The following is a 23,725-nucleotide window of genomic DNA, read 5'->3' as shown; positions in this document are numbered from 1 at the left end:
AGCCCTCCAGTTTGAGCTTGAGACTATCTTCAAAGTGACTACCGAGAAGCCCTTACAATGACTGCCAGTAACAGGGGGCTGTATACTCCTAACTGAAATCTGTCATTAAAGTCCAACAATTCTGCTTCACCCGACTAAATAAATAAATGTTATTTAGAACTTCAGTTATCTCATAGGAGGCTTTGAGCTGTTACTGAACATGCATGTTTCATAATTGAGAGTCTCTCCTTAACACATAGCAATTAGGCCCTTTCAACTATTCTCCACTGTCCAATCACAGGACGGATCCTGAGCACCGCCCCCACTCCACATCCCACCTTCCACAGCTCATCAGGGGCCTGCTCCCTCACAAGCATTTGGTTTGACCCAAACCTCCCTTTATCTCTATGTTTCCTGTCCCTGCCAGCTCCTTGGCTATAGATTTCTACTTCTCTTTGTACCTGGAGTTAAGTCTGCTACCATGGTCTCTATGGCTGAATGCTTATGTCCCCAACGAGTACATGGTATATATGTATATATATGTGTTTTTCTTTATCATGATCAGAAAGGGAGGTTGTTTTACATAGAACACTAATGGCTCTGGAGCTTCATGGGAACCACGGATACCCATGGTAGCCTTTGTTCTGTGCTCTAACGGCAGGCTGCTCGGAACTGAGACCATGCAGCCTTTCTTTTTTCTTTTCTTTTTTTTTTTTTTTCCTTTTCTTTTTTTTCCGGAGCTGGGGACCGAACCCAGGGCCTTGCGCTTCCTAGGCAAGCGCTCTACCACTGAGCTAAATCCCCAACCCCCATGCAGCCTTTCTAAGGCACAAGGCTACCAAGTGCGTAGATGACAAGGCTCCTTCACATTGCAGGTGATGGCAGTGGCCATCTCTGAACCACTTGGGATGCTACATTTGATGCTCTTTGTCTGGCAAAAAATAATTTATTACTGTGCTCTTTCCCGTAATTAATGAGGAATCCATGTACTACCATTGTATTTACCTAAGGTGGTCCATTCTTGGCCTCACACACACACACACACACACACACACCACACACACAGATACACACCACACACACACACCACACACACAGACACATACCATACACACAGACACACACCACACACACACACACACACACACACACACACAGAGTGGTGTATGAACCAAACACCTTCTTCCCTCAGGACTCCGTAGACACTCTGTAATTCTCATTCTCCACAGCCTTCTGAACTGGAGCAGGGTAAAGCGCCACACTTGAGAGCTACCACGGTTCCCTTCCTAGCAAAGGGTCTGAATGTGACAGTCTCCACCTGCCAGATTACCGCTAACAGGAATCAGGATAGATGAGTGTGGTCTAAACCAAAGTTAAAAAGGAAGACATTTCTGCCTAAAAACTGAAACAAAAACATATTTCACTTTGATCAAAATAGCTTACCTTTGATCTCTCCTTTGCGGCTGTTGCCTCCTCAAAACGCACGGTAAGCGCCATGAGCAGCCCCACAAACAGATTGTTTAAGCTAAAAACCTCGGCTGCAATGGACCACTGCCATGTTAGGCGAGAAAACGAAAACACCCCCGCAGCAAGGATTCCTCCGGCACGTGAGCCAGAAAGCCTGCAAACACAGATAACATGAAATCTCTCTCCACACAAAAGGAGCTGACTTTTCTCTCAGAAACCCGCCCAGCCCTCTCCCAGCACACTACACCCAACACTCTCCTCATCAATAATTCCAACAGATTCTAGTCAGGAAGCCCACATGTCTACGGACAGAGGAGGCTCACCCCTCAGATCGAAGGCTTGAGCCAGGTCAGACAACCTGAAGCGATGGCTACGGATAGCCCTGGGTTCATCCTCCACAGCCACAAATGGACTAGCTGACACTGACACTCACCAAAAGGCCAAACGCCCACTCGGGAGCATTCCATGTCACTCCTCATGGAGTGCTGGAGCCTAGGGCCTTCTACCAGAGGTCCATTTAGAGATGTGACTTGTGACTGGTAACATGACCCAACCCTAGCCATATCTCGCCAGAATAAGTCCCACCTTGCTATAAATCTACAACTACAAAATTTAAAACAACTACTTTCAGGAGTTTTGGAACTGCATTAGCCACCACTGAGTATATCTATAGTAACCCTTACTCGGCCTAGCAATCGATACTAATTGCTCTAATTGTTAGCGTTCAGATAGTTTATATAAAAATATGAAGTAATTTCAATCAACCGCTGTAGAAAAAAGTAAAGTAAAGTTTCAACACGGAGTTGGAATAGCGCCCAGGGGTTAAGGGTGCTCACACCTCTAATCCTGGCACTCAGAATTAAGGTGCAGAGTCCCCCACGGAATCACTGCATGGCTCTGGTTGACATTTACGGAGTGAGCACTTTGTTTCCTGGTGTAGCCTTTGATTCTTTACATTTGTTGAAATTTACATTCCCATGGCTTCTTTAGAAAAATACAATTTATCTTTACTTTGTCTAAAGCAACCTCAGACAGAGGCAGGTGAGTCTCTGAGTTCAAGGCCAGCCTGGTCTACAGAGTGAGTTCCAAGACAGCCAGGGCTACAGAAAGAAACCCTGTCTGGGGGCTGGGAGTGAGGGAGGACAGGCATGCTTACTTTTCTTCCAGAGGACCTGGGTTCAGTTCAGTCTGAATGTTGTCATAGATGAGTCAGCCTGGAATCCAGTCCTCCAATATACTGGGCCCCATCCTTTGGCCAGTAGCAGCAATCTGATCTCTGCTGACTAGCTGTCTGCCTCAAAGCTCCCTAATGTGCCATGCGCATCAGGGCTCATGTTGTACCCCTCAATACAATGTCTGCCTTTCTCCCTCCTCCATACTGGTTTCTTATTCTTTTCTAACTTCTCTTCAGTTCTCAGACTTCTAGTCCATCTCCCGTTTGCTCCAAACACACAAAGGAAACAGGAATGAGTGGGTTCGAGTGGATTAGTCTTAAAAGCATTTTTGAGTTTTGTCTTCTGAAATAGGGTCTCACTTTGTAGCCCAGGCTACCCTCACACTCACCATAATCCTGACTGCTGGATCGTAGGTGTGTGTCACCACAGCTGGCTTTACTTACAACATTTTAATAGAACTTAGTTTCGTCCATGAAATTCAGTTTTGCAAAGTTGTCAGAAGACACAAGCATCCTTCCTTTGGTTAACACATAAATTAGCACCCAGGGAAAAATGACAGACTCAAGGGTAAGGATACAGTGAGTCTGAAACAAATTCATTTCTTTAAAGTTTTCGTATAGTCTAGATACTGATCAGTAAGTGGGCAAATGAATCGAAGGATCCTTACGTGAAGAAGTACAAATGCCAATAAATTATGAAAAAGTGCTCGCCATTCTTTGCCATTAGAAGTATACAAGTCAAGATTATATTGAGATTTCATCTCCCCCCGTCATTATGATTATAATGTAAAAAACCACAACAGACACTGGGAAGGATGAAGGTAGGAGGGTGCCCTCTACACTAGGTAGGGATGGCAGTTAGTGCAGTCAGACATTCCTCAGAAACCAGGAACCAGAACTGACGTAGAGGTCAAAGTCTTCGACACTTGCACAGTGCCTAACCTCCATACCTGCCACTTCAGGAATGATACAAGAAGATGGCTCTTGTACCCACGGAGTTGTCGTCAAGTATAAAGAAGAATGAGAGCGTCCTCTTGTAGAAAAGGTTGGGACTGGGGCTACTGTATTAAACAAGACAAGGTAAGCCCAGAAATATACTGCATTTTCTTTTATGTAGCATTTTAGACCTAAAAAATAAAAAAGGTAGCCAGGCATGCTGATCACGCCTTTAATCCCAGCACTCAGGAGGCAGAGGCAGGCAGGTCTCTGAGTTCGAGGCCAGCCTGGTCTCAAAGGAAGTTCCAGGTCAGTCAGGGCTAGATAAAGAAACCCTGTCTCAAGAAACCTAATTACCCGATTAATTAATTTATTTATCAAAAGGACTTGAAACCAGAGGGGGAACTACGGGTGGGGGACAGAAGAGAATAAGGAGGAGTAAGATCAAAATATAGCTACACCTGTATGAGACCGTCAGAGTGAAATCCATCCTGTTGTGCCTTACACACAATACCCTTAAAGAGTAACAATTTCCAATTTCAAACAAAGAAAGTGGGGCCCACTTAGGTCGGGTTATTTTTCCAAGGTCCTGTGGTGACTTATGGCTGGACCAGCATTCACACTGTAGCTGCCCAGTGCCACTATGTTGTGGATTCAAAGACAGGTATTTGGGGTTGGGGATTTAGCTCAGCGGTAGAGCACTTGCCTAGTGAGCGCAAGGCCCTGGGTTCGGTCCCCAGCTCCGAAAAACAGAAAAAAGAAAAAAAAAAAGACAGGTATTTGGGTTTTGATATGAAATGATTTATTCGGGATTAGTGGCAAATTATGTTTTGATTACCGTGTACCTTCCGGAATGAGGAATGGACTAGAATAAAGTTTTGGTAGTTACTAGAATTGTATCTGTTCCCATGTTACATTGAAACAACATTTTACTGTGTAAGACTAAATTATATTTAAAACCTCTGTTTACTGGTTTAATCTACTTTTTTCTGGTAGAAAAGTTTGTCAAAGTTTAAAACCACCAGATGGATAATTAAATAGAATCAAAGAGACTGATATTACTGATATCAATAAATCCTCAGGAAGAAAGCCACGGATCCCCTAATGTGCAGTGATTTTATATCTAATATATATCTAATGTAGGTACTTTATATCTAATATATATCTAATATAGATATTATGCTCAGGATACCCAGTTGCTTTTCGCTCTTTCGGATATTTCACAGCATTGGAATATTGAACAAAACAAGGAACATTACTGACGTCACTAGAAGATGTAGCTAGCCACCTTAGACTTACCCATGCTTAGGTACAGCTTTTACTGAACATTAACCTCATGCCAGCAAAATCCGACTGCTTCAACCTCAGATGAGAACGGTTTGGCAGTGAACTGTAGTCTATGGCACTGAACTGTCCTCAGGGCCAGAGGACTACTGTGCGAACCTGTTAAGTAGAGTTACAGATGGCAAAGGAGGTGCTTCCCATAGAGGGGATGGCAGAGATCTCGTCTATAAGCTTCATCTTTAGCATCTGAGGAGCTGGCTCAGAGTTGGACTAATAGCTCTGGGCTGTAGTTCTAAGGCAAGCTGATGACAGAAGGCCATGGGTCTTTTAATGTGTCTGTTTTTCAGCAGCAGAGTATGAGAGGCTGGATTTTTATAGTTCAACTCTGTTGTTTCCCAGACAGGGTTTCCCTGTGTAGTCTTGGCTGTTCAGGACCTCACTCTGTAGAGCAGGCTGACCTTGAACTCACAAAGATCTGCCTGCCTCTGCCTCCCCAGAGCTGGGATTAAAGGTGTATGCCACCACTGCCCAGCATTCTGATCTGAATTTGTAATCCAAGCCAGTCTAGTAGGTGTGGAGTAGCTGGTATCCTAAAGACACCATGCATCTTTCTTCTGTCTGCCTGCCTTTTGCATACTTGTTCTTGTGCCACCCCATTGGCCCTGTCACAATTCTTAAAATTGGGTCACTTGCCCTTCTAAACCAAACTGTAGAGTTCTCCTCAGCTTCTTTTGTTGTTTTAGACATGGTCTTATTATGTAGCCCTGGCTGGCCTGAAACGTTCTGTATAGACCAGGCTGGCCTTGAACTCACAGAGATACACTTGCCTTTCAGGTGTGGAGATTAAAGTCATATATCATCTTACCTAAACTTGACTCTTTAAAAGTATACTTCTTTTCTACTAAACACAGCCAATCAAATGGTTGCAACCAAAAATGCTCACAAGACACCATTCCCCTTTGTTACAATTGCCATTTTTTCCAGTCCTACTGTGAGAACACTGCCTAGAAAGCAGAGAGGCAGACGTGCACATGCAGGCAGGAAGTTATGTGTATAGCACAGACCTATTGGGCTCTGTTTCCTTTTTTGAGCCAGGTTCTTGTGTAGCTCAGGCCGGCCTTTGAATCTGTGATCTGCCTTTTACGGTCTCTTTAGTTATCGCTACACGTATTCCAACATAGAACTCGCCAGGCATGACGGCACAGACCTACAATCTCAGCACTTGGGCGTGGAGGCAAGAGAGTCATGCCTGAAGGAGCCAGCTGGGCTTCACGGTTAGTTCCTGGCCAGCCTGAGGTACACAGCAAGACTGTGCCGTAAGAAAACCAAAGAATAAAGGTGTAGTCTGTTGAATATTTTGGAGGACTTATCATTTGAAAGACTATTAATTTTATTTTTCATAAAATAATCTATATAGGCTGAACTTAAATGCATTTCTTTGATTTCAACATCATTTTATGGAATCAAACTGAATTTCCCCTAAAATGCCCATTTTTTTTCTTTTTTTGATGGCCTCGAGCTCAGAGATCTGCCTGCCTCGCCTCCCGAGAGCTAGGATTAAAGATGTGTACCAACAATGCAAGGCTCTAATGCACATATTTTAACACTGTTTTTATGCTAAGATTCAAAATCAGTATTACGGACTGCATAATACAGCATGCATGAAGTGGTGCATTAAGAAAAGGAGGTAATTTGACATACTTCCTGTGAGAAAGGTCAGCACTCAGGAGTGATATATACAAGACTGTCCCCCAAACACACACACACACACACACACACTCACACACACACACACACACACACTCTCACACACACACTCTCACAGACACACACACACATATACACACACATATACTCTCACAGACACACACACACACTCACACACACTCTCACACACACACACACACTCACACACTCTCACACACACATATACACACACATACTCTCACAGACACACACACATACACACTCACACACACATACATACACACATATACACACTGTCACAGACACACACATACACACACATACACACACATACACACACATACACACTCACACAGACACACACAGACACACACACTCACACACATGCACACAGACATATATACACTCACAGACACATACACACTCACAGACACATACAGAGACACACATGCATACACACACACTGTCACAGACACACACATACACACTCACACATACATACTCACAGACACACACACTCACACACATGCACACAGACATATATACACTCACAGACACACACATACTCACAGACACATACACACAGAAACACACATGCCTACACACACACACACTCACACACACCAGGTTGGAGCTTGATCCAAGGGCCTCCTGCTTGCTAGGCAAGTGCCCTGTTGCTAAGCTACATGCCCTGCTGAACACAAGGCTTTGTGGACAGTGAGGAAGAAGAAGGTGCAGCTGAGGTGGGAGACTGCAGGGCCTACAGCTGTGGAGTAGCCTGGAGAGGAAGAACAGGAGGACAAGGACAGAGTTCAGGCAGGAAAGGGAAGGGATGGAGACTGGATTGGCTGTAGGAGGATGTAAAGGCAGTCACGAAAGGCTGGAGACTAAACATGTAGAGCAAAAGGCCCAACTGAAACCTGAAGTACGCTAGAATCGTGTTGGAAAACAAAGTACAGAATTGTTAAAGGCTGGAGTAGGCCGGTTACTGAAAACTGGACTCTGACTGAATGCATATCTGATAGAAGAGTCTCATGAGACAATTCTCAACTTTCTAAGGCTTCATTAAAGTTTGTATTGAAAGGCAAGTGGCTGTGAGAGACGGGCTCTCTACTCCAGGCACGGCAAGTGGAGCCAGCGGTGTTTGCTGACCAGCCAATCGGGCAAGGACCAGGTCCGTCTACAGCTTTGGAGATGGAGCCCTGACCACCCTGCCCAGCAGAGCCTGCTTCCATCGCTCAAATCCTCCTCCTTGGCACTTCCTGCTGCATCTTCCTGCAGTGCAGCAGGGATTCTAGTGAAAAGCAATCTGGTCTCCGGATGCATTCAAGAAGCTCAGCGCCTATCCTATCTGCCTCGTGGTCTTGCCCTCTAGTTCACTACTGCAAACCACTTCCACCCATGCCCCATCCCAGTGACAATGGGCGCTCTGGTCCTCTACTGTGCTGTCCACTGGTGTGAGAACTCTTCAAGGCCCACTCTGTAGGTCTGATATGTGGGACCCCACGCTCCCCTGCTCCATCGTGCATAGTCCTAGATATTCCTTTGCATTTTCTATCCATGTTTCCACTTTCCCCATGAATTCCTAACACTGATCTTTGCTCTAGTTTCAAGCTCTTCAGGCTGAGAGGATTGCTCCTCATTCTGCATAGACTGGTTTTATCTACTGTCTCACTTTCAACTGGAAACCCCACATTGAAAGAAACAACCGAGCATACTTCACCCCTTAGTTCCAAACTTATTATGTCCAACTGGCTACCGTTACTCCAAGTCGGATGTCACAAGTCAGCCAATACCAACCGGAACAAAATGAGCCTCTCCCTCTCCGCCAGCCATGCTCCTGCTATGTTACTGTCTATTTCATGATTTTCGTTACTTATTTTCCTTGTCTGAGAGAAATGAAGGGCAACATTTCCTCTGCCTCTCTCCCTGCCAAACATTTTACAAGTCACCAAATTTATTCCTAACGACTTTTAAAAAATACTTATTTTTATTTTAAGTGTATGAATGTTTGCCATGCAGCTGTGTACCAAATGCATACAGTACCCACGAAGGTCAGTGCCCACAGAGGTCCACGGGGTTGTCAGGGTCCTAGAACTAGGGTTACAGAGCCACCGTGTAGATGCCGAGCATCGGAGCTGGGCCATCTGCAAGAGCAGCCAGCACTCTTCACTGCTGGGCCACCTCTCTAGCCAGCCCCCATCACTGTTAAACCAACTCCTCCACCTGTATCATTAACTGCCTGGTTCTGGCTCCTAGTAATCACCCTGAGCTCAAACCAGTCCTGGAGCATGACAAACCACCCGGGTGAAGGAGTCAAAACAAACCCAGTCTGATCTGTTGGCATCTGACCCTTCCTCTTCCTTCGCAGCCATAATCGAAGGCCATGACCACAGTCAAGGTCTGTAATGACTGTGTCAGCCTCCATGCACCCTCTTCCTCCTTCCCCTCTTCCTTGTGCTATCCTCTCCCTCCACAGTCCTCCTGATCCCTCCCCTCTCCTCTCCCACTGAGTCAGGGCCAAGCTGAAGCAGAACATCACAGGAAAAGGACATGGCAGTAGGGAGCTGGTTACCTCCTGGCAGCCAGGCAGCAGCAGGAGTGGCAAGAGTGGCAAGAGTGGCAGGCCTTCCAAAGGCTGTCTCCAGTGACCCGCTCCTCCTACCAGGTCCCACTGCCCAGCTCCCATCACCTATAAATAGTGCCGTCACACTGTGAGCCCTGGGGGAAGCCACAGATGATGCTAGAGAGGACCATCAGCACTAGTGGGAAGGAAAGGGTTCAGAGGGAGACAGAGCGATGATGAGAGGAGTTGATGCAGGGGCATGGGTATCATTAAAATACTATATACATGGATGAAAATATCAAGAAGTAAATTAACTAAAAGTAATTAATACCCATCGGCTGGCCTTCAGCACTCAAACCTTTGGGGGGCATATTAGAGTCAAACCGTACGACAGGCTGTTTCCCCAACTCTGGGTTTCTCCAGGGCCTCTTTCTCCAGAGCACAGCTTGCATTCACTTAGCTACCTCACTGCATATCTTATACAGGCACCGGGTTTTCTAAGTTTTCCCTAAAATACTTTTACTAAGATTAAAAAGTCTGCCTGTCCTCCAGGAGGTCAATAATAAATGTATTAAGTGATACTTAATAGTTTTTTTATGTTTCTAAAAATAACCAATCCTTAAAAATATAACCTTTTTACTGTAAACAGTCAAAAGATAGGAAAACCATTGGGTAACTTAAAATCCTCTATATACAATATATTACAAAGCAAAAAATACAAAATTCCGGACTACTGATCCCACGGGATAGCCATGCCAACGTAACAGCGAGTCACATACATCTCTGGGGAGTGCATGTATGGAGAAAAGCTACTTGACTGTTTGACGATAAATGCTTTTCGTACTGTGTATTTTATGTGTAAAACATAACCTTAAGCTTCAAGTGGGCTCCGAAGAGCAATGGCTCTAACTACCTCAACCTCAGCCTAGCAATTTGTCTTTCATTCTTTTTCTTCCCCTTTGAAGTACTGCGGATTGAACCTCGGACCTTGCACATGCTGGGCAAGTTCTCTACCACTGAGCAACACAGCAACAACATCTTTCAAATCAAGTTTATAATTATCCCATTATTTAGAAAGAAATCTTAGTGTGACAAGACGGCTCAGTGGTTAGGCCTGTTTGCCAAGCCCAATAACCTAAGCTTGATCCCGGAAACCCACAAAGGGTGAAGAGAGTCTTTTAACTGTGAAAACAAAATGTATCTTAGGCTTGGGGTAAATTTTGTTTCCTTTAGGAATCATGCTCTTGGGGGCTGGAGAGATAGCTCAGTAATTAAGAGCATTTGTTGCTCTTGCTAAGGACCTGGGTTCAGTTCCCAGAACCCACGGGGAGGCTCACAATCATGGTAAATTCAGTTCCAGGGGATCCAATGCTCTTTTCTGAACTTTATGTGAACCAGGCATGTATGTGGCACACATACATACATTTAGGCAAAACACTCAGACATGTAAAATCAAATAAATAATTCTAAAGACATAAACAAAACCATACCCCTACAAGCTTGTTCTCTAGAACTATAAAATGTGGTATCTTGGCAACAAGTAAGGCAGAAAACTAAAGGGTTCCCTCTTTGTTACGTTGATGCCCGTGTGGACGCAGCTTCTGGACGCCAGGGTATGCTCACTCCTCTCGTTATTCTGTTCTTTGATTTCAGATACTCTTGGGGAGGGAATGGGAATAACTTATGCAAAGAGCACCTCTGTCTTTCATATGACTTGACTTACTCTTTACTTACAAAATTATTATCCAAGAGGATAATAAATACAGAGGGGTCACAATTACACTGCCTTTCACACAGATGTGTAAAAACGTTCCTTCCGGTTTCCCAATGTTTTGACAAAGTCACACCATTCCCATTGTTTGTTTTACTGAGTCACGTATGGGTGAGGACTCCATATCAATAAAGCACAGCCATTAGAGGCACAAAAGCATTAATCGTGCAGCGCGTTTTCCTACATGATGCCACAAAGCTTTTAATGGTGAAACTGTCCAGAGTGGGTGTGCTCTTAAATGTGTTAAGAAAAGAAGTGACGAGAATCCTAGGACTTTACAGAAGTCCTCCAGTCGCCAAGGATTTCACTGCCCCTTCTGATGACTGAGCCCTGGAATTGGCCTTCCCAACAGTGAGGGAGAGGCCTGTGAGAGATTAGATGAGTTAGTTGAAATCTCTTCTAGGAGAAACCTTGAGCAAGAGCACACCATCTCCTCTGCCCCACAGAACTACAGCATGTCATTTCTTCAGTAGAATAAAATGTCCTTAATAAATGTCCCTGCATATGTAACTGCTCGATGACTTAATGGTCCTAAAATCTTTCTAAGGAGTCTTTCTTTTAAAGTGGTAGGAAACTGAGCTGGATAGTACACGTTTAGAATCCTAGCATTCAGGAGTCGGAAGCAGGAGTGTGCAGTAAGAACTAGTTTAAAAACAAAAAACAAAACAAAACAAAACAAAAAAGAGGGCTCCTCCAGTCGAGCAAGATGCCCAAAGGAAAGAAGGCTAAGGGGAAGAAGGTGGCCCCAGCCCCCACCGTCATCAAGAAACAGGAGGCCAAAAAGGTGGTCAATCCTTTGTATGAGAAAGGGCCTAAGAACTTCGGCATTGGGCAGGACATCCAGCCCAAAAGAGATCTCACACGCTTCGTCAAATGGCCCCGCTACATCAGGCTGCAGCGGCAAAGAGCCATCCTCTATAAGCGGCTCAAAGTACCTCCTGCCATCAACCAGTTCACCCAGGCCCTGGACAGGCAAACAGCAACTCAGCTTCTTAAGCTCGCCCACAAGTACAGGCCAGAGACAAAGCAGGAGAAGAAGCAGAGGCTGCTGGCCCGCGCTGAGAAGAAAGCTGCTGGCAAAGGGGTACGTCCCAGCTAAGAGACTGCCTGTCCTCTGAGCACGGGTCAAGAAGGCTCAGCTGGTGGTGACTGCCTATGATGCTGCACCCCATTGAGCTGGTGGTTTTCCTGCCTGCCCTGTGTTGAAAGATGGGGGTGCCCTACTGCATCATCAAGGGAAAGGCCAGGCTGGGGCGCCTGGTCCACAGGAAGACGTGCACCACTGTTGCCTTCACACAGGTTAACTCAGAAGACAAGGGTGCTCTGGCCAAGCTGGTGGAGGCTATTAGGACCAATTATAATGACAGATATGAGGAGATCCACCGTCACTGGGTAGACAACGTCCTGGGTCCTAAATCTGTGGCTTGCATTGCCGAGCTGGAAAAGGCAGAGGCTAAAGAACTCGCCACTAAGCTGGGTTAAATGTACACCAAGTTTTCTGTACATAAATATAATTACAAAATTTAAAAAAAAGAGGGAGGATATCTAGTCTGGCATTAAAATTTGACTATGACTTTTAAATGAAATTATTAATCTAAGCCTACAAAACACGCTGTCATGTACTACCATAAAGCCTACCTGGCACATTAACTAGGAATATTTCCCTAAATAAAACAAAACAATAGTCACCAATCCAATGACTAAGTTTGATGATTAAAACAACAACTCGACAACAACAATGACAACGACGACGACTTAACCAAAAGCCCCATTGTTGGGCTAGGGAGGGCTCAGTGGTTAAGAGAACCGGCCATTCATCCAAAAGGCATGGGTTTGATTCCCAGCACCCACATGGCAGCTCACAACTTTTAAGCCCAGTCCCAGGGCACCCAACACATTCCTCTGGCCTCCACAGGCTCTGTGAGCATGCAGGAAAACCACCTGAACACAAAACCCACATTCACACAGTCACACCTGCACACCCCCACGCTCACTCACACACACACTTGGACACATGCACATGTGGACAACCCCCCCCCACACACACACACCATTGTGTTTCACTTGGCAATCCATAAACTCTATCTCAATTTTTCTTTCATTTTCTTGAACAAACCTAAATAAGTAAATAAATAATCTTTCCAAAAAGCAAATAGTTAATAATGTGCTAAGTTAGGATCTTGAAGTTAAAACTTAGTTAAAACTAAAAGACATACAAAAATGTTTGACGAATTCATAAGCCTTGGTCGCATTAGTATTGATCACAGACTCATTAAGATATTGGAAACAGTCTAAAGACACTATTTTCCAGTTTAATTTAACACTTTGTGGTGAGGCAAATATAGTATTTATTAATCTAGTATTTTTATAAAGTGAAGTCAAAGAAAGTATTGCTTCAAATAAACAACACACTTTTAGAATTCCTGTGACTTACAGGAAGGGATAACCTAAAGAGCCATACACTGCTGCGATAATTTAAATAAAACAACCACTGTGTTGTAAAGGGAAGACGCATATCTTCAATAACCAAAACCAAGTTTTTATTCTGCTGAAGTGGTATACTTAATTCTAAGGTGTCCCACCAGTAGAGAAAAAATACCAATGATTTAACAGATTCAAGTCACTGAAGAATGTTTTTTTTTTTTTATTATAGTGGGGTTTGACGACAGGGTTATAGACACAGTAGTCAAGTGAGCTGTCACTGAGCATAAAGTCCAGCCCTCTTTGAATTTAACTTTTGAGAGAGACAGAGAGAGAGACAGAGACAGAGACAGAGACAGAAAGAAGACTCTGTGTGTGTGTGTGTGTGTGTGTGTGTGTGTGTGTGTGTGTGTGTGTGTGTGTGCATGCGTGCGTGCATTTTACTAGGGACTGAACTCAGGGTCCTTGAACACACTGAGCTACATCCCAGGCCTCTGTAATTTTATTTTGGGGATAAAGTCTCTTTAAGTTCCCAGACAGGCCTTGAATTTGTTGTACTTCTACTCTATTCTCTTGAGTAGCTTGGATTATAGGCCTGGACTGTCAGGCCCAGTTTGTCTTATTTTTATAAACATATTCTATGTATAAATATATTATGTGATGTATTTGTGGTAAATCATCTTGATTGGGGGGGGGTATCACTAAAATCATGTGGTTCACAGCCAAACATCAGGCAGAGAGAGATCTCAAATTAGATGTCTCTATCAGGTCCCTCCACTTGGATCTCTCAGAACCCTGTGGAAGAGGGGAGGAAGAGTTGTAGGAGCCAGAGGGGTCAATGACACGAGGAGAACAGGGTCCACAGACATCAACCAAGCAGGGCTCACAGGGGGCTCACGGAGACTGGAGTGGCAGTCGTGGAGCCTGCGTGGCTCTGAACTAGGTCCTCTGCATGTGTGCTATGGTTGTGAGCTTGTTGCTCTTGTGGGACTCCTGACAGTGGGAGACAGTGGGTCTGACTCTTGCCTGCTCTTGGGACCCTTCTCCTCCTACTTGGTTACCTCACCCAGCCTTGATATGAGGGTTTGGGCCTAGCTTTATTGCATCTTGTTATGCAGTGTTCAGCTGATAACCCAGAGAGACCTGCTCTTTTCTGAAGGGAAACAGAGGAGGAGTGGATCTGGGGTAGGGGAGGAGGAGTGCAGGGAAGGAAATCTGTGGTTGGGATGTATTGAAAACAAGAATAAAATCATGTGGTCCACAGGTTAGGAGAATGCAGTGCTCCTGTACAATGCAGACAGACAGGCAAAGACAGTATGGGAAGGACCCTCAAGTCTTTTCAATTTCACTGAGCAACGCAAATGGCAGATTTGCTCCACTGAAAGAGAGCAGCTGTGGTGGCTTTACGAAAGTCCATCCTAGCAAGTGTGAGCATCCTAAGACCCAGAGAGGGCTCCTAAGAAAGCTACTGACTGTGTAGGTGTTTTCTGGCTGACAGAAAAGCATTCGTCTGTTGACTCAATGGATAAATCAGGAGGTTACAGTTTACAGCACCAGCACGGATTTGCTATAGATGATGCTGTGCATTTTCTCTTCCCACTACATGGTATTTGATTTTCATGTGTAGTCACATACTTGTCTAACCCCCAATCAGAAGGCAAATAACAGAAACCTGAAATTCGTTCCAAACACACAGTTGATGCGCCTCATAAAATTCATGAATCCATTTGATATCAGGGATACCTGCATACAAAGAACCCTACCGGATGCATGAGCTTTTATTGAGACTGAGCGCGCCTACTTCAAGTAAGTGGAAGGGGAAGCAGGCCAAGCATCAGCATATGCACATCCCTGGTTACTGAATTACTATAGTGTCACTTCCTCCTGATAAGGAGAGAGGCACAATGGATTAGGGGAAGGAAGAGTGCTAAAGCAGGCTAAATCAACTGCACCTCTCTCTCTCCTCACTCTCTGTCTCTGTCTCTCTCTCTGTCTCTTTCTCTCCTCTGTCTGTTTCTCTTTCTCTCTGTCTCTGTCTATCTCTGTCTCTCTCTTTCTCTCTGTCTCTCTCTTTCTCTATCTCTGTCTCTCTCTATCTCTATCTCTGTCTCTCTCTATCTCTATCTCTCTGTCTCTCTTCTCTCTGTCTCTGTCTTTCTCTGTCTCTCTCTGTTTCTGTCTATCTCTCTGTCTGTCTGTCTGTCTTTGGTTTTAGTTTTCTGAGATGGAGTTTCTCTGCTGTACTGAAATTCATTCTGTAGAGCAGGCTGGCCTTGAACTCAGAGATCAGCCTGCTTCTGCCTCCCGAGTGCTGGGATTAAAGGCATGAGCCACCACTGCCTACCACATGCATCATTCTTATCCTTCCATATTCTCATCTTCCTAGGCTTTAGTCATGAAAACGATGTGAAAGTTTCCTTCTGGCTCATTCACATTATCGACATCATAGTTTCTCATCTCTCCAGGCTATGTGGAGAATGGTCAAATCAGCATCTCAGGGAACAAAAACCCAAGCACTGTTACATTTCTTTCTTTTGTTGTCAGTCAGCATCCTTGGAGCAAATGTTCTCTGAGCATCAAATGTGTCAAGTTCTAGGCAGCTGAGAGCAGGGGGACCCAAACCTTTCCACCAGATGAACAAAAGGCAGCAACTGGGGACACAGTATATTCAAGTTTTATCTCCTCAGCCACCACCACTAGGCTTCAAATGTGATAATCTTTAATAACTTTGAAAGTAAGTCCTTATCCAACATTTTATAAGAAAAATCATACCAAGGTTACTTCACTTCCTGAGCCAACCAGGAATTGTTTCCCCAGTAATAACTAGTGATGGTCAGAAAGGAAAACCGCCACGCGTTAGTCGTGATTTAAAACCATAAAAGAGTCCAGGAAAAATTTAAAGCCTCAAAAAGAAAAGAACTACGTAGCACAACTAAAATGGAAGGAGTCAGACCATGAAGAGTTTCCGGGAGTAAATACAATCAACCAATTTCGGTGGGAACTGAGCTCTACAGGCTGGCACCATGGTTCAGCAGGAACAGCGGCTTGTGGCCAAGCCTGAAGAATTGAGTGTGAGTTCCAGGACCTACGTGGTGAAGGGAAAGAACCAACTCCCTCAAGCTGTTCTCTGACCTCCAGAGGTAAACTGTGACATGCGCCCATGCCTCCACTTCCATAAGATTTTTTTTTCCAAAAAAGATTAACCTAAATATAGCTATATAATAAAGCTATAAAGTCTAAAACAGTTCATTTTCTCACTATCTTGTACCTAAACAATCTAGAAAGAAGCACTGTACTGGTCTTTAGTGTCCCGCTGTCTCTTGTACCAGGCACTTGTATGAGGAGAGCCAATGCCTGCTGAGGTGCGGCCGACTTCGAAAGGCTTACAGAGCACGCGAGCTCAAACATGCAGTGCCTGTGAGCCTGCTACTCAGCCTTGACAACACGCTTGGCGTTCAGCAGGTGAACTGAGACCGCCTCCAAGCGCGTTCCAGCACATAACTGTCAAAGGTACAGACCAGGACACGTATCCCAACACCCGAAGTCCTTCTAACCGAGCACTTAGAAGGTGTAGCCTCATTGCCACACTAACACGGCACCAGGGTAGGAAGGAAACACAAAGCATCCAAATGATTAAAACCAACATAAGAACCAGGGAAAACAAGAAATGGGGGTGAAGTCCCTGAATCACCCGAAGCCATGAGGTGCATGCTTACATTCAACTTGTTAAGGTCATCAGCTATCTCTGTGAGTCTGAGAAGCTGCAAGTCTGTGTGAGTTACAAGTTATCGTTTTATTTGTAATTTTTAGAAATATGTCCATTTATTGGCCGGCCAGTAATAACTGATGACTAGCTCCAGTAGCAAGGATCTCGGCAGGAGACAGATTTAGCAATTTGAATGTTTTATAAGTTTTTGTAATTGAGGAAACTTTTCATAATCTGACATTTGTTAAAACCACTTATTAGAAATTATGCAGCACAGTAGCTGTGGAAATATGAGCTGGCTTCACAATTATGAAGTCAGCCTATGCAGCCCTTTCCTTTTGTACAGAGTGGCATAAGCCCCACGGCGGCCTATCAGCTAACTGGCAGGCAGGGGGCTGCTCTATTCAAAGTGAGAGATACAAGCTGCAGGGCAAAAACCTGGCAGCTCCCATCTGACCCCACAATCCCCTACTGGTGACAGCTCCAAGCTCCATGGCAAATTAGGCCTTCTCATATTACAATTGGAGAAGACAGATTCCATTAGCAGTATCTGAAATTGAGTGGAGAGCCGCACTGTTATCAGACTTGACTCATAAGCACTGCTATTAATCAGAGCTATGATAGCATTTATATATTTCAAGCTATCTGCTGCTGCTGTGATATTCTGCTACAAAGGGTTGATGGGACTTAGGAAAGTGAACAATAGCGCTTTCTGGGAAAAGCAGAGTAAATCAAGAAAGTCTATGACTTCCGCACATTCTGAAGGGATTGCGGTTTACATAAATTTTCTCCCAATTGGAGACTGAGCTCTTCCTCATCTTACACACGGGATTTAGTTGTCACTCAATGGTAACAGCTGTGGAAAGGTGACGCGGCCCACCGCTCAGAATACTGCCTTCGCTTTTAAAGCAATTAACCCATGAACAGGAGGATACCTGGTGATATCAAAGGGATTAGGCCAGGCAGTGCATTATTAACATCTCCTTGAACTAATTCTAACTCTGACTAGCTGTCAGAAAAGACTCTACAGTCTTAAAAGAGTTTTGGCCTGCTTTTCTCCCTTCAAAATGAAGCACTGCTATTTGAGCCTAATATGTCCCTCAACTTATAAGAAAATGCAAATGAGCTGGGCTCTTAATGTGCTTAACCAGCCAAAGTCAATGCAATTTTAATACGAGTATGAGAAAAATATATGATCAATTAACCAGGGATCAAGACAGATATTGCCCTGAAAGGAAATGAATGCTCTGGTACTTCCCATTCTTTCCGAGCTCGAAAGCTTGGTGACGACTTGTTACTTATGCACTGTTACTTCCGAAATTAGGGAGCAGGCGCGTTATTCTCTATGGCAATAATCTAAAACACTCTTTGAGTTGGAAAATCCAAATGTCCCTTAAGCAGGAGATCTGCATTCTCGAGGTGTGGCATTTTCTTTATTGAATGGCATCTTAATAGGAGCTGTAAGAATAGCGGATGGACTGCTTAGAATCAAGCACTTCCCCAAACTATAATCAAATTAATTTCAGCAGTGAACTGATGCTTAGAAATAATAATATAAAATGGCAAAATCCCATGCATAAAATATGGACCTCGAATAACCTGTCAGAAGATACTCGACTATTATTGCTATAATTGATGATAATTTCTTTGGAGTTCCAATATACCACTGGTTATTAATATGCAGATAGTCTACATTTGACACTAAGAGATCTGCTTACTTACCACACAGTGCTAATGGCCTCGGTGTATTTTATAAATTTCCAGAACAAGGACTTTTAGAATGTCTGAAAATATGTTGATTTAACAGAGGGTTTATCTTAGTTTCTATAAAAGTGAATTTTGTTGTAAAAACTAGAAGTGTTTTACTTTCATTTCTCATTGGGTGCTCAATAAGTACCATGGCAGGCGTTTGTGTGCAGTTCTACCTGGCGGTGGCACCACCACCACCACCCTTACTGGCTGACTTTCAAGGCTACTGAGAATGGTTTTCTTACCTTATACCTCCCCAAACAAATGATACGGATGTTCCCTGACCAGAGACTAAACAGTTCAAGTTTCCTGAGGTGTTTGTACAACACCATCCGTCCGTGTGCTTTCTTCTATTTAAATGATAGCAGCACGCAGGAAGTGTATTTGATGTAGATGCTTGACGAGGATGACATTGGCCCTCTTCCTGGGTCACTACATAGCATTAGCTTGATGTCTCCTGGCAAGTAACTTTGAAATTCAAATAGTAAGTAAAGTTGGATAGCATTCATATTTGTGATCAAATTACCTATAACTTTAAAAAAAATTATATATAGCATCTAGGGGTAACAAATAGGATACTTAAAATTACATTCCACCTCATTTTAAAATGATTTACCTCAGTGGTCTTAAAAAAAAAAAACCAAACCCTGTTCTTTTAAAACACTAACTTAATTACATAGTCTTAATATAAAGATATAAGGATGAGCTGAGAATTAGTTCATTAAATTGAATATTAGTTCCTCTGACAAAACGCATGCTTTCAAATGCCCCAAAGGGAGCGCTACGGACAGCAGTGCTACCAGGCTCTTCCTACTTCTACTTCGCCAACTGTGATGACAGCACACACTGCTTTCAGTGTGCTTTTACCCATGTGCTTCGACGTTAGAGCAGATCAATACAAACGAGGCTCTGCAGCCATTAGGAAGACTGACAAAAAGTGAAGTGTTAATGATATCTTAGGGCTTTTCAAAAGCAAGAGACGGATGCGAGAAAAGCAAAGATTACATAGTAACTGGAAACAAGGAATAAATTGTTCTTTCAATATAAGCCATGTTTACCGAAAAAATGGAGCTTTTTACATCAACACATTTAAACAGAAATTTCCTTTTGAAACACATTCTTTGTTTAAAAGGTACAGAAGGTCTTTATGTCCACCCCAAGAGCTAAATATAGTGAATGCTATGTGAACAATTACCTGAAGAAAAGAAAAAAAACCCTAAACCTATTAAAAGAATTAATTTACTGCACACCAGTCAGCACGAACCCACATGTACAGAAATTCTCTAAGTGTTGGGGGGAAAAAAAGAAGCAAACTGCTTCCTGGGTCAAAACCCTTCAATATTCAACAACAAAATAGAAAGACAATTCTGTCTGTAAGTGAATAAGTAGTGAAATGCCTCCTAAACGGATGTTAAGGAAGGAAGGAGCCTGTAAAGGAATATATTTACTGTACGTCAGGACTGGTGGAAAGCCTGGTGTGATGGTTGCACAAAACCTCTCCTGCTGCTGGGTTTATGTTCACAGAAGAAAGGTTCCAGAGGTTAAGTTCAGGTCATACAACAAATGAAATTGTAACAAGCCAGCTGACACTGTATAATGTCTTCTTCCACTCAATCAATAGGCTACTGTTGGTCCTATTACCATAGAGATGGCTTCTCCTTTCTGAAGGGTGTCTATTGTTTGACAAAACAGATTTGCCACTTGAACTGGGTTGTTCCCAAAGGACGTGTACCTTGTCAGTTATCTGTGTTCAAAATAATGAAGTATTTTCCATCGTAAAGTGTATGTAAGCAGTGATGTTGTTACACTCCTTTTCAGGGAGAAACAACTTTTCTGAAGTACTATATCTGTGACACTACTTAGAGGGCCAGTTTGGTGGCATTAGAATTCTGAACTGAAACGTCAGCAAGTGTAACTGTTCACCAACAATGCTGTGTATTAAAATCAGAGTCACATGGTAATATGCTCATCTTCACCTCAGATACTCAAGCACAGTAAGTGAGAAAAGCTATTTTTAAACTGGGAAACTAAAGGGAAATTATTGTCCAAAGCTATTTGGAGTAAGAGGTTTTTATATTCTTTATCTTTTTTTTAGAGTAATGGCATCCTGTGGAATGGTATCAGTAATATGTGAGAAAATATGAAAAGTTTTAGAGCACCAACTGCCTTACTTGCCTCAGAGCATGCATACATACGTACATGTGCACACACAAATTCATAGTACTGAAGTGTCTGTCTTAAAAGTTTCTTGTAAAAATTAGTAACTCGTGTATTCAATATTGAACAGGTTGAATTTCAAATTTCAACACAAATATTTAAAAGAAAAAATATCAATTTTTCTCTCAATGAAAACACTGGGAAGTACTTAGTCATAGAATATTCAGAAGAAATAGTTTTAATCAAAATTATCCCCCCTTTTTGAAAAAAATATTCATAGCACTAAACAAGCCAGCAAAGCCCTTATTTCACACACTTCCTAAGGACTATCAGTGAAAATATAAGATTAAATGGAGACAGGTCAAGTGATATGAATTACATGAATAATCAAAACTGTAATGGTTGATTCTGAACCCTTTCTTTTTTTTTTTTTTTCTTTTTTCTTTTTTCTTTTTTTCGGAGCTGGGGACCGAACCCAGGGCCTTGCGCTTGCTAGGTAAGTGCTCTACCACTGAGCTAAATCCCCAACCCCTTCTGAACCCTTTCTACAAATAGGTTTAAAAGTAAATTTTAGAATTATTATTATGTTAGCTTTACCACTTCTATAAATAATTCAAAAGAAATTTAGAACGAATTTAAAGGGCAACACTGTGATTGTTAATTAAAAATCCTAACTGCCAAAATTATCAGCAAAAATGGAATCTACTCAAACTATACTACATAATTTATTATTGTTACTGTTATTGTTATTGTTATTGTTATTGTTATTGTTATTATTATTATTATTATTATTATTATTATTATTATATTTAAGGAAGCTTACAAAAGCTTTTGGAAGCAGTATTTCCCCCTCCATTTTCTACAACATACAATTTGTATTTTTTGAGTCATCCTCTTAGGAAACGAGTTTAGATTAAGTTAAGAATGGAGACAGAAACATCGAAGGCAGATGAGTTCACCAAGATTCCAGATCAGTAACCAATCTGTTACAAGCATAGTAGCTTCCAACTATGAATGGCCCCATCAAAGAAGTCAGCAGGATCCATACTGTCTCCCTCTCCAAGGACCACAGTGGACAACGTGAAACATCACTAAAACCATACCCCAAATGTGATTATCTTGGTTAACAGCCTCATTTCCAAAGCATGCAGTTATGTTCATATTTATAATATAATTGGGTATCGGGCATGAGGGGCAGCTGCCCGTCCGTCAGTAGCACGGAGGGTAATTAGGTGAACTGACCACGTCTAAGACAAACTTGGTGCTGCTGAGTTCAGTCAGCCCACCCTCATCTGTGCAAAGTGACAAACCTCGTTAGTTCTGCCTAACCGGAGAAGTGTGACAATGAAGGGACAGGTGACATGCTCGCCCCACTGTACAAAGCGGAGCCAAGCCTGTACATCTGAGGGGTAAGGAAGTGAAATCACGTGACTGAGGGAAGCCACCTATGCAACCAAGGATTTTACTACTGCCTGAAGCTGGCCATGAGGAACCCGCAACTCTAATTCCTCAAAGTTAACTAATCAACCACTTTACCTGAAAACGGTGAAGAAGAGGAGCGAAGCCGCTACCGCCCCGAATAAGCCACAGAGGAGATTGACGCGGTAGGCGACGGAGCCAAAAGGAAAGAGGGTGATTGCCAGGTTAGCCACCAGTGTGAAGAGCGGATAGCCGGGGGGATGGGCGACCTACGGAAAAATAAGCAACAGTTAGCTGTTTTCATCTAAAAAGATGTGTCACTCTGGCTTTAACTCTGGCTTTCTCGGGCAAGCAATGACGGAATGTCTCAACGGAGGCTCCCTACTGTAATAGTCTCTGTCAATATGGTTATTTTCTTTAATGGACCTGGCTCGTCTATCCTATGCTACCTCGCCTAACTAAACAAAGGATGACAGATTCCACTGTGTCCTTACGCAGTCTGTGCTCCTGGCTCACAGGACATATTCGGGTCATTTAAAAGGTTACTGAGCAGGCAGGTCCTGAAATCTCATCTTGGTTAGAGTTGAAAGACCACACTGCTACCGGATTACCACCACGCTGACAGTCATAAGGTCTTGACTAAAGGGATCACACACTATAATAAAGTTTATTAAATAATAAACTTATTAAAATTGTTAACCCGATTTATTCTCCACGGCTTATACAAAATTTGGGGTGATAATAAGCCAGCTACTGTATATATAGTAAAGGCTTTGCCTTATAATTTCAGCTAATTGGATTTAAAACTTAAAGTAAATTGTCACGTACTGTACTTATAAGTTACTAAAAACTAGGCTTGAAAATAAATTAATCTACTTTATTCCATGCTTAATTAAACTTTCTTAATTCCTAAAACTGTTAATGAGAGCATTGATTAAACAATAAAACTAATACTTACTCCAAGCTCATGTGCGGCTGTGATCAGTTCCCCTGTGAAAAAATAATGGAAAACCAATAATTACTATTACAGGATGACACTCCTCCAAAGTTTTCAAAATCCGGATGCTTGCATTGGGGTTTTGCATTAATTTGACTGGATAAAACTGTAAATCTGGAGAGATTTAACAGCATGAAACGGTCTAACAGGACTTCCCCCATAGGTCTTATTAACTCTCTTCCATAACTTCCATAACTTCTTAAATAACTGGTCAGTAGAAATACAGGTGAATTCTCATTTAAAAGAAATCATCTTCCTTCCTGAAAGTTGTACTCAGTTGCACATATACAAACGCACTTACAGAGCATGACTGAGACCTGGTGAGACTGCCCCTCCTACAAGAACAAAAAAGATGCAGCTGTCTAACATAAAAAAATGTGCAGAGGCTTGAG

General features: G+C 43.0%; 1 protein-coding gene across 11 annotated transcripts in view; it reads right to left on the bottom strand.

The window, feature by feature from the left end:
- Window positions 1–23,725, bottom strand: part of Tmem260 (transmembrane protein 260) — a 73,585-nt gene that overhangs the window by 45,573 nt on the left and 4,287 nt on the right. For all 11 annotated transcript variants that reach the window (XR_005493750.1, XM_063274395.1, XM_039093470.2 and 8 more), the window contains exons 2-4: window positions 23,295–23,326; window positions 22,454–22,605; window positions 1,423–1,600 (exon numbers count right to left, since the gene is read on the bottom strand). Coding sequence is in view for 10 of the 11 variants with exons in the window: in XM_039093470.2 (XP_038949398.1) it covers window positions 1,423–1,600; window positions 22,454–22,605; window positions 23,295–23,326 (362 nt within the window). In the remaining variant the exon portion in view is untranslated. The remainder of the gene's footprint in view (window positions 1–1,422; window positions 1,601–22,453; window positions 22,606–23,294; window positions 23,327–23,725) is intronic.

The sequence above is a fragment of the Rattus norvegicus genome, chromosome 15 (genome assembly GCF_036323735.1).
Source record: "Rattus norvegicus strain BN/NHsdMcwi chromosome 15, GRCr8, whole genome shotgun sequence".
NCBI lineage: Eukaryota > Metazoa > Chordata > Mammalia > Rodentia > Muridae > Rattus > Rattus norvegicus.
Note: the sequence above shows the minus strand (reverse complement) of the source record. Positions and strands in the feature narration are given on the sequence as shown.